Below are 11944 nucleotides of genomic sequence, written 5' to 3'. Positions count from 1 at the left end.
GGCTTGGTTGTTTGTTGAAAACATACCAAAACTATAACCTTTCAAAGTAGGGAGAACCTTTCCGGTGATCAATATTGTGGAAGAATTCACTCTATAAGAAATTAATGGTTGAATGATAACTTAGTTGTATGCAATGAGAAATGTATTGATTCTATTGATAATGATGTAATACGCCATTTCCAAAATATGATAACACTACGTAGACAATTATAAATGAAAGTATGATTAATTTTCGGAAGTTTCTTATTTATGACCCCCAGTGTTGTAAATTTCTGGCTCATCCACTACGTGATCGTGTTTAGTGTAATCAATTATACTAAATCTCGTCTTAATCTCTTGCGTCTTTTGAGCTTTATAACTAACTGGATTTGAATATTATTAATAAAATATTGGATGTGTGAAGCTATAAGGATCTTATGCAATTGGTTTCCCTAGGTTTAGATATTCAATAAGGGGCCTATGATGGTTTACAAATGAGCCTATAACCCTATGTAGCAATAGTATGTACTAGTTGCGTTACAAAGACAACGAACAAAGTGCGTAACCTATAACTTAATTATACAAAAAAGATCCATAAACAAAGTTTTGTTACATGAAAACCTAACACAAATTGTATAAACCTATAAAACGTGTATGAAATCTTGCACATAAACAACAAAGCATGGAATCTAAAATGCAACTTGAAACCCCATGCATGTAAAAAGAGCTTGGTTCTTCACAGCGGATCGGTTCCCCCAAGACATTCCAATCTACACTACCCACTCGTGGTTAAAAATTGTGTACCATGACACACAAAATGTCATCATGCACTCCTCATTCAAATCACATTTGATCCAGTTTGCTATGCAAACAAGTAAACTCAGTTGATGCATTAGACGAACGATATAAACCATCAACACATAGATAGACAAACGACATAAACCAACAACATATAGAATAAAGCAAATAAATAATCTCCAAAACAAAACACGTGCAGTGAATATTCAAGCCAAATATAACACCCCACACACGTTTTTGAAAAGACAACTCTGCACAACTATTCAAATGTAGACAACAAAATCCTTTCGACTGCACTACAAAACCACGTCCTCAAAACCAAGACTTTAAAGTGACTGCATGCAGAATTCAAGTCTTCAGAAAATACAAGTATAGGTGAAGGGGTATTTAAAAGGTGGCATCACAAAGTATTTCTAAGCATCAGTTATTGGGTACTCAAAGACAACATCCTTTCCTGAAAGCGTCCGATAAACTGCAGAAAAGCTCTCCAGCTTGTATTCGGTGTTCTTCAATTCCTTAGGGTCCAAAAACACCTGTCCAACATTACAATCAGATATAGATAAATATGGTAAGAAAACTGTACAAAGAAACGAGTGACAACCCATATATGCACTTCTATTTGAAATCTATCACTTTATCCATGCCACCAAAGGTACTATCTTCTCGGTTTGCGTACACGAGTGTTTCCAAATCTTCATAAGGGTGACATCTTTTCGATGATCAACCACAAACCCTTTCCCTTTCCAAGTGTGTGTATCAGTGTGAATATTTTTTTTCCTTTGAAAATCATGGCAATACCTTCATTATCTTGGATCCATCATGGTGATATCTGATGCGCTTCCCAACAATCTCAGCAGGCGAAACAACATCCTCCAACACTGCCTCGTGCACAGCAGTTAGGGTACGAGTGCGGGGCCGTTGAACAGCAGAACCCTTTTTAGGAAGCCTCACTATCCTACGAGTGGCAATCAGGATCACATCCTACCACATGAAAAATTAGAAGGCACCATAAAATTACTGAAGAAGACCGAATTGCTGCAATAAAATACGAATTAGGGTACAAGAGAGTTAAACCGGAATCACTTAATTTAGACAGATAAATAAATATGAGAAGACAAAAACGCGAAATAAGGGACTAAAAGAGTGGCAGAACTGTCCTAAACTATCAAGCACAAAATGTATTGCCCAGAAGCAAGTACAACGTAAAATCACCAAAGTGAAACTAATCTCAGTTTATTCAACATTTATAAATAGCATAGATCACCAATTACCCTTCCACTGAACTTCTTCTCTAGCTCCCTCACAAGACGAACATGGATCTTGCGGTAAGCCTTCCTCAATCTATAGGGCACATGAATAACAACAGCTTTCTTCCCAGTCCCAGCCACATCTACTTGACTGCATTGAACGGAGGACCATAAGTCATACAATGGGCAAATTTTAAAACACACAAGCATTTAATAAAGGTTTTTTTTATCCAAAATAGTCATTGAGATTTGCATAATACATCACTTTGGTTCCTCAGTTTGAAAATTAATAGAAATGGTTCCTGCGATGGTCCACCATCTATTATTTTGATCATTCTGATAAAAACTCCGTTGAGTGTCTCAAAGCTCTTGGCCGAAAGTTTGGGCAATTTTCAAAATTTCGTAACTCAATCGTTTCTTAATCAAATTCAACCCATAATATATCAAAATAAAAATAGAAAAGTGTAGAACAAGATTATATTTATTTGGAAGCCCAATGGTTGCCAGAGACGACCGGAAAATAACCTAAAAGATGACTAATCGATGGAAAAATTGGAAAATTCGACGGAAATTTGGTGATCTTTAAATGTTCATAACTTCAATACTCAATGAAATAGAGTAATTCAAAAACAAAAATGATACTTCTCAACGAGATGAAGAGAATGATACCCTTCTCGAAGGCTAACTCGCCGTGATTTGGCCCAAAAAGGCTCGAAAATGGTTGTCTTAGTCGTCGAGTTAGCCAGTTTCGAACTGTTTTCCGGCCAAACCATGACGCGTTGGCCATCGAGAAAGGTACCATTCTCTTTGTCTTATTGAGAACTATGATTTTCGTTTTTGAATCACTCAATTTCGTTGATTTTCGTTTTTGAATCACTCAATTTCGTTGAGTATTGAAGAAGTTATGAACGTTTAAAGTTTACTCAGTTTCCAGCGAGTTTTCCAGTTTTTCCATAGACCAGTCATCTTTCAGGCTATTTTCCGACCATCATCAATGACCATTGGGCTTCAAAATAATTAAATCTTGTTCAACACTTTCATATCTTTATTTTGATATATTATGAGTTGAAATTAATTAAGAAACGATTGAGTTACGAAACTTTGAAAATTGTCCAAACTTCCCATAACAAAGTTTTTAACAGAAATAATGAATGGTGGACAATCTCAAACAATCACAGACACTATTGCTGAATTTATATATAGATCCTTGAGGTCATTTTTCAGCTCCTGGTTTGTGTTTTCCGAATCAAATATTGCCTGCAGATATAATAACATTTTTCGGTCAGAGCTCCTGATCATAACTTACAGTTATGAACAACAATTGCACGACCGACAAGCACAATAAACAACAGCATAAACTTACCTGTGCAACACACTCTTCAGATTCAGTGGGTTCAGCATCCTTATCCTTGTGAATCTTCTTTCTGGAGGTAAACATGTTGACAAATCTGGAAAATAAAATAAGCATTGTATGAATATCTAAAAATAAATCATAAAACTCGAAACGTTGTTGTATTAATAATCCATACATCGCAAATTTCGGTTAGCTCATCTTATCAGTCCAAGTAACCGCAAAAGGGCATATATTTCTGCAACTCCAGTTATTTTACCAAATTTCCCAGAAATTACTCAAAATATCAGTACAAGTTACTGAACCAACACCAAAAAACGCAATCTAAAATTTCTCCTATGTCCAATTTCACAAGCACCCAACCGCTTTTACACACACACACACACACATATTTATATTGTAATCCTGGGATTTTTCTAGTCACAGGATACTGAAAAGCTTATTGTTTTTTTTTCTTTGCGCAGAGGAAAATTGAGAATTTTCCTACACTTTCTCGGGAAACAGAGTAGCAAATCAGATGAGATAAATCGAAATGAAGAACATGAAATGGGCATTGGAGTTTACCTGAGGAGAGGAGGAGAGGAGGAGAGAAAGATCTGCTCAGAGAGTGGCTGAAGAAGATGTGGAACGAGTCGTTCCAGGGGATGAGGTGGAACGAAAATTCATCCAAAACTCGTCACGTGGAACAGCTTGTTTCACCCGTTTTAGGCGCACCAAACGTGGGACGGAACGCCTTGTCCCACTCTGTTCCGTCCCGTCCCACGTACCAAATGGTACCTTTAGTGTGCCAGTAATATAATGAAATTGATTGGAAATTTAAAAATAGAAAATTTCCAACAAATTCTATTACTATACGTGTAGCAGACTGTTTTCCTACACACTCAAAATTTGTCATTCAATTACCACTTCTTTTTTCTTTGATTTGTTTTTTACAAAAAATTCTTATTGCTTCAAAAATAATTACTTGTAGAATAAAACGGTCTAGCGTTTGATAAATTGTATTTCTTAAAATGTTGTGAGTATGAAAAATAGTGTATAAACGTTTAATAAATTTTAATGTTAGTGGTGTGGTTAGGGACGACAACTACAATGATGACAGTGGCAGTGGTGGCAGAGGTAATGGTACGGGTATAGTGATGGTGCCAATAGCAGGATGTGGTCAATGATGGATTAAAACAAAAAATTATTTGGGAGGTCATGTATAAAAATCCCAACATTTATTTGACAAATAAATAGCCTTAAAAATTATTTGGATTTATATGAATCCGGATCCTCTTTGTGAGGATTCGGAGGATCAGTGAATCGTACATTGTATGCTCAAAAATCATTTTAAATATTTTTATTTAAAATTAAACACAAACAGTACCTGATAAAAAAATGACAGCACGATGTATGATGAATGGACACGATTTACGATTCCTCAGGATCCTCACCAAAGGATTCGGAGAGAATCCTGTTGGGAGTTTATATATGTCTAGACTAGAAGGTTATGTAATTTTTTATTTTTTCAAATGGTCAGGTCTTATATAAAATGACCTAGTTTTGCTGCATATCAGCAGCAAAAGAGACTTTGTCTCAGCAGCAAAGGAGACTTTGTATCGGCGGCAAAGGAGTTACGCACTGCACACAATGCCTTGCCTTGCCCAATGTTCATTGAGGCATTTCATCGAGCAGGTGGAGGGCATATCTCAATGCAAGTTCTAAGCTTCAAAGAGGCAGCACTTAGGTCTTCCATGGAGGTTTGCCAAAGTTGGGAGGGTCAGCAGACCTATCCCGCCCCTTACTGGATATGGTAGTTGGGTTGTAAATGTAGCAGCGGTAACAGTAGAAGTAGTGGCAATTGTGATGGTGGTGGTAGTGGTGTCAATGGTCGTGGCAATGATGGTGGTTGTGATGTCAGTAGTGTTGTAAGGCTGTGGTTGTCTATAGATGGTGGCAATGGCGACAATGATGGTGGCGGTCGGGGTTGCAATGGTCGGGTCTATGGTGGTGATACCAATAGTGGGGTGTGGTATGTGGGTGTCAACAAGAAACTGCTAATGATTATACATTCAAGCGATCTCATACCCAACATGACACTTAAGTATATTTGCGTATCATCATTGGCAAGTCTACTTTATTCACTTACATCTCATGTCAAGATAGGTTTGAGAGAGTGCATAGTGTTGGATTGGGAGAAGGAGAAAGGAGAAAGGAGGGGGCAGTTTTGGCAAACTGAAAAAATTCATTAATTGGGTACTGTAACTCTATGTTTTGGAAAAATAAGTGGCTTCTTGGAAGCTGCAAAATGCAGCTTCCACTTTTTGGCTTTTTTTCATGTGAAACTTTGAAATAAAGTTGTTTTGGGATGTTTACCAAACACCAAACCAGCCTTAAGCCCCAAGGAGCCTGGCCTTCGACCACCGCAGCTTGGGTCGAACGAATGGAAAAATTCTTTGGCCAAGAATGGAAGACTCTTAGTATCTATGATGCCATTAGATTCTCTAGCGTGGAAATCGCCATGGACAAAGAACTTCTCATGGTAGCTTTGAGCTTCTGGTGCTCAGCCACTAACACCATAGTCCTTCCCCTCGGCCCTATCGGTCCTACCATCCTTGACGTCATAACTATCCTTGAGACCTCTCATTTTGGCCTCTCAGTTGACGCCCTTCTCTCTGGGTACCCATCTAATCTCGACCTCAAAGCATTATATGACGAATGGGCTGTCGAGATGCTGAGCAAAGAAGGCCAAGAACCTTCAAGAGAAGAAATTCAGAAGCTACACAAGAATTTCTTTGACAACAACACCCTCATCCTCTATTTTGTTGCCCGAGGGGAAGAAAACCCTCGGGAATAGGAGCATGAAGCCTTATTATTCTACTAGTACAACAAATTTATTTGTTGTACCAAGTTGAATAAGTGTTTGGTCGAGAATATACCGGTGGGCGAAGCCCTGGCAAGTGGTCACACCTTGGCCTTCAGTCCGACCATCTTTGCCAACTTCCTGCACTGTTTGGCTGAGACGACCATCAACAAAATCGATCTGCACCAGAACGGCCCTCTCTGGGTTTTCCAACTCTGGCTTCAGGTCTATTTTTCCACCCTTCAACCAGAGATCCCCAACTTCCAATCCACTGAAACGCTCGGCCTTCAATTAGCATCTTGGCCGATGCCTCCTTATCGGGCCGAAGAAGTCTCCAAATACTTCTTCAGCCCAGAAGACCTAGCTCACGACAAATTTCTAATATATCGTCATCAAGAGTACCTGATAGGAGCATATTCATGCGACTTAAATGGCTTGTTCTCGTGCATTTACGTTATGTTTCTTTAGTTATTTTAGTCCCTTATGCCATTTTCGTGTGTTTCTAGGTTCATATGGCTAAGGAAGCAAAAAGGTGCATTTTGGAGCATTTTGGAGCAAAATTGGGCTTGGAATGGATAGCTTACGTTTGGAGCAAAAGGAATGGACGAAATTGAAGAGGATTCCTAATCAAATGAGTTACATCCTTTCCTAAACTAAGTAATAAAGCCTTAGGATATTTTCTACCCAAAATTCCCACCATAGCTGCACCCACATGCTCTCCCATCATCATCATTCACCCTAGCTTTAATTCACATGCTTTCCCAACAAATAAATCAGCCATTCCACATGCATTTCCACCCACATGCTTCATAATCATTCAACCAACTTTGCACATGCATTCATCATCATAACCTAGCTGTCATTCCACTTTAATCCACATGCATTCCCTTCATAAATCAGCCACATGCAATCATAATCATTCAACCAACTTTGCACATGCATTCATCATCATAACCTAGCTGTCATATTCCCTCTTTTTCACCTATAAATAAGCATCCATTGCAGCCACAAAAGACACACTCTTCCAATTCAGAAATTCATTCATTCAAACACACCATCCTTCCATTTCCACCACTCCCCAAACCATTCACACCATCAAACTATCCTTAGACCTTGTGCCACAATAAAGAGGAAGAGAAGAGTGCCTAAACGTTCATACAATTCAAGTTTGAGTTGTTGGAATGTTTAGGTGTTTCTTTGATTTCAATGTTTAATTTCAATACCCTTTGTTTTGTACGAATGAGGAATGGAAGAGAAGAGGGCCTAAACGTTCATACAATTCAAGTTTGAGTTGTTGGAATGTTTAGGCGTTTCTTTGATTCTCTTTGTTTTGTATCATGAGGAACTAAAACCCCCCTGGTTAGGGGGGGATTCGAAATATATGTTTATGCTTGCATTTTGATTTGATTACTTCTAATTGCGTTTCATAAGTTGTGAATTCAATTTGTTTAACTATTTGATTGATAACCTATTTATGTATGCTTATTGAGAGTTCACGCTTAATTTTCATGCATGAATTTGACGCTAGAATATAAGTGAGTTTCACGTAATAGTTATGAACTTATATTCACAAGTAGTGGAGGTTGCTTATAAACAATCGCGTTAAACATGTTCTTGGCATAAGTTTCATGCAATCATAGTAACGAATGCCTCGTCAACACTTATAGTTTTCATGTTGCTTAATGATTCTTGCTTGTATCTCTATTATGCAATTCATGTAGGGAACTTGTGAGGAATGCTTTGGGTTGTCGTATGCAATCATCCAATTCATTAACTTAAGGAAAACTTAACGGTTAATTTAAGCGGACCTAATTAACCCGGGGCGTTGAGAATTCATGGTTTATTGAAATGCAATTGGAAATCTTTTTATTATGCAAGTGTAACATGTGTGGAGATGAACCCCTTAGCTAGTCATCCCATCCATTCAAATCCATCACATTCATATTTACATTCTGTTTTTAATTAGAATCTGTGCAATTAGTTTAATTTCGTCCAAAACTCAATCCCCCCTTACTTTAGTGTCCAACTTAGTGTTAAAGTGTCTTAGTTTGTGTTTATAAGTGTTTTGATTCAATTTATTACACACATTCGTCCAAATTCACCAAAGTGCTCAAAACTGCCCAGATTGTGTTTTTAAGGCAGTTTTGAGTGTTTTGGGGCTGTTTTGAGTCCTTTGGTTTGTTTTAGTGTTTTAAATGTTTAGTTTTGCATTCTTTGAGTCTAGTTTAGTGTTTTAAACTTTATTTTACGTTTTTGAGTCAGTTTCCAAGTGATTTTGCAATCCCTCCTAATCCCCGGTTAAGAACGATCCCTACTTATACTTATACTACAATTGATAAAAAAGAGGGTTTAATTTGTGTGCGTATAATTCTCGCATCAAATTTTGGCGCCGTTGCCGGGGATTAGCAACTTTGCTAATCTCTTGGATTGTTTTATTTTCGTTTGTGTGTATATATTTTTAGTTTTATTTTGTTGATTTTAGAAGCAAGACATGGCACTTGATAGTGCTTCTCTTTTGTCACAGCTTATGGAAGAGTACCAAACGCAAAGAGTTGGTACATTTGATCATAATCAATCAAGGAACGACGTGTTTTCCAATACTTACAATTCGGATTGGAGTGATCATTCAAACTCTATGTGGTGGGAACCTCAACATATTCAACAAGAAGGATATTGGCAGCCATATGAGGAGTTCTATACAACACCTATGCAGCCACCACAACCTGCCCAAACAAATTCAAGTTCGTCAATAGATTATAATCAAAAGCTTAATGAATTACTTTGTTTGGTGCAGGGCTCACAAAATCAAGACAATGAGGCTCAACAAGAAGGTTATTGGCAGCCATATGAGGAGTTCTATACAACACCTATGCAGCCACCACAACCTGCCCAAACAAATTCAAGTGAGTCTTTGTATAATGATACGGTTAGTATGTTACTCACCAATTTGTCTCAGGGGCAAGAAGATCAAAACAAAGCAAGGCAAAATCAAGACAAAAGGTTGGACAACTTGGAGGAGCAAATTGGGCAGATTATGGAGTTCATGAAACAAATTCAAGAGCAAAATGAACTCTCCAACTCAACTATTGAAAACTCGAAGGAAGATTTTGAAATCCATAATGCTATCACTTTGGGAAGTGCTATGGAGGTTGGAGCTGACCTAAAAATGTCCAAACATAGCCTAGAAGTGGATGAGGAGCTGCTAATTGAGGAAGAGGAAACACCTTTGCCGCAGGCACCTATTGCTCCTACGCCATCCAATTCTGGTATGGTTATTCCAAAGTTAATTATTTCTAACCCCGTTCCACTGAATGTCCCTATTCCTTGCAGGCTCATGCAATCCAAGGAAGAAGAGGGTGAGAAAGGCATCTTCGAATCCTTTCCAAAGAATCAAGAGCAATATGTGACTGGGGAATGTCTAGAATTCATCAAAGAGGATATACTTGAGACAACAATTCGCAAGGAAATTGGATTTCATGACACAGGACAAGTCATAACGCTCAAAACACCAAATCTAGCTGAAATTTCTAGTCTTACAACTTTCGAAGGGGTGTTTATTCTTGAGTTTATGTCGGAGCACACAGGTAAGCCACCTCCCCGAATTTCAATTTTGATTTATACTAATATGTTGTTAATGATTCAGGCACCCACTTTAGAGTTTAAACCATTACCGGATCATTTCAAGTATCACCTTCCATTCAAAGATCAAGTCCATGCCGTTTGATTTAAAAAAAAAATAAATAAAATAAATAAAATAAATAAAAAAAAAAAAAATAAATAAATAAAAGAATGTAGCCTTCACAAAGGTTGTGTACGTGAAGACCCACTACGTGGCGAAACTCTCGGAGCGGAAGGCATCGGAGCGGAAGTCATCGGAGCGGAAGGCATCGGAGCGAGAGGCATCGGAGCTAGAGCATTCCAGGCCTCAATACTGGGTGGAACGCTAGATGACCCAGGAAAAAGGTGCCTCTGGAAGAAAGACGCAAGCCTTTGACGGTCACTTTGAACGCGACCTTGAGATTCTTGCAGCTCATCAAGCTTCCTCTTCATGCCCGACGAATAGTTATTTGCAAGCACATGCAAACTTCTATTCTCGTACTTAAGCTGTTTGATCTCCTGCTTAAGATTTTCCACCTCTGCCATCAATGATTCCACTTGACGGGACCGAGCAAGCAGGCGTTGGCCCATGTTGGACACAGAGCTCGCACACTGAACACTGAGAGCGAGGGACTCTTGAACGGCCAACTCATCGGACCGTCCTGAAAGCAGCTGACTATCTTTAGGAGTGAGGAGGTTCCTAGCTACTATTGTAGCTGTTGTTGTATCCTGCATCACTGAGTCTTCACCTGTAAGAGGACCGTTAGAAGATAAGAAAGAAGGGCGCCATACGTTACCTTGACGCGGCTCGCCCGTATCACTGCTGAGACTCAATTCTAAGCTAAGGTTCGATGGGTTTGCCATTTTTCAAAAGTGTTCAAAGAGAAGGGCTGGATTGAGTTAAATTTCAAAGGGCCGGAGACGATTTTCACAGATGGGCAGTCTTCAGAATGTGTATGTTGGTGGTGATCGATAACTCTATAAAAAGCCAAGGCGACGCGTCCACCGAGTCAAAAAGCCGGAATTTCCTGCGTAAATTTTGGCGACGCTCTCTCGGCTTTTCAGAAAACGAGTTCAACTTTGTCAAAAGATCTCTGACAAAGTTGAAGACACGTGGAGGCCATCATCGCACCTACACATCTTTAGCCGACAAGCGCAAAGTTCGGCGACGCTTTCTCTGCTTTTCAGAAAACGCGTGCAGCTTTGTCAAAAGAGCCGCATCCGCACTACTACGTGTCTTTCAGAAAGCGAAGGGGCGTCGTTCAGAAATCGAAGGGGCGCCTGCTCAGAAATCGAAGAGGCGTCGTTCAGAAAGCAAATAGGCGTATTCAAAGATCGAAGAGTCGTCACTATTTCAAAAAGCCGGATTTGCGGGATCAAAACGTTTGTCGACAAGGGTAAAAGAACAACACTTGCTATTGGGAAATCCCTATATATGTCGACCTTCATCTTTTATTGTAAGGCAGACTTCAAGAAAATGCCCAACTCTTCCTCACCTCTGAGGGCGCACTCCCAGCAAAGCCTTTCGAATAGCAAGAATGGAAGACTCTTAGTATCTATGATGCCATTAGACTTTCGAATAGCAAGAATAGCAAAGCCTTTCGAGGGCGCACTCTCACCTCTGAGCACAAGAATGGAAGACTCTTAGTATCTATGATGCCATTAGACTCTCTAGCGTGGAAATCGCCATGGACAAAGAACTTCTCATGGTAGCTTTGAGCTTCTGGTGCTCAGCCACTAACACCATAGTCCTTCCCCTCGGCCCTATCGGTCCTACCATCCTTGACGTCATAACTATCCTTGAGACCTCTCATTTTGGCCTCTCAGTTGACGTCCTTCTCTCTGGGTACCCATCTAATCTCGACCTCAAAGCATTATATGACGAATGGGCTGTCGAGATGCTGAGCAAAGAAGGCCAAGAACCTTCAAGAGAAGAAATTCAGAAGTTACACAAGAATTTCTTTGACAACAACACCCTCATCCTCTATTTTGTTGCCCGAGGGGAAGAAAACCCTCGGGAATAGGAGCATGAAGCCTTACTATTCTACTAGTACAACAAATTTATTTGTTGTACCAAGTTGAATAAGTGTTTGGTCGAGAATATACCGGTGGGCGAAGCCCTGGCAAGTG

At 39.3% G+C, this 11944-nt stretch overlaps 1 protein-coding gene across 2 annotated transcripts; it reads right to left on the bottom strand.

The window, feature by feature from the left end:
- Positions 1-917: 917 nt before the first annotated feature.
- On the bottom strand, positions 918-3994 carry LOC148691755 (small ribosomal subunit protein eS7-like). 2 transcript variants are annotated; one of them, XM_088682353.1, is made up of 6 exons: positions 3940-3988; positions 3388-3472; positions 3208-3281; positions 2049-2175; positions 1576-1758; positions 918-1310 (listed from the first exon to the last, which is right to left on the bottom strand). In XM_088682353.1, exons 2-6 carry the CDS (start codon positions 3460-3462, stop codon positions 1191-1193), a joined length of 579 nt encoding a protein of 192 aa, XP_088538479.1. In that variant the 5' UTR covers positions 3463-3472; positions 3940-3988; the 3' UTR covers positions 918-1190. The 2 variants fall into 2 exon arrangements, with proteins under 2 accessions (XP_088538479.1, XP_088538480.1); XM_088682354.1 differs by lacking the exon at positions 3208-3281 and having other exon boundaries at positions 3388-3475; positions 3951-3994.
- Positions 3995-11944: the final 7950 nt, after the last annotated feature.

The sequence above is a fragment of the Pyrus communis genome, chromosome 13, assembly GCF_041283825.1.
Source record: "Pyrus communis isolate YQ-2024b chromosome 13, ASM4128382v1, whole genome shotgun sequence".
Taxonomy (NCBI): Eukaryota; Viridiplantae; Streptophyta; class Magnoliopsida; order Rosales; family Rosaceae; genus Pyrus; species Pyrus communis.
This window is presented reverse-complemented; position numbering and strand designations above follow the sequence as displayed.

Excerpts from the sequence above, each read along its gene's own strand:
- LOC148691755 (XM_088682353.1), bottom strand. The coding sequence starts at position 3,462 with ATGTTTACCTCCAGAAAGAAGATTCACAAGGATAAGGATGCTGAACCC. Across the intron at positions 2,176-3,207 it reads CTATATATAAATTCAGCAAT|TCAAGTAGATGTGGCTGGGA; the intron begins AGTGTCTGTGAT and ends CGTTCAATGCAG. Across the intron at positions 1,759-2,048 it reads AGAAGAAGTTCAGTGGAAGG|GATGTGATCCTGATTGCCAC; the intron begins GTAATTGGTGAT and ends TTCATGTGGTAG.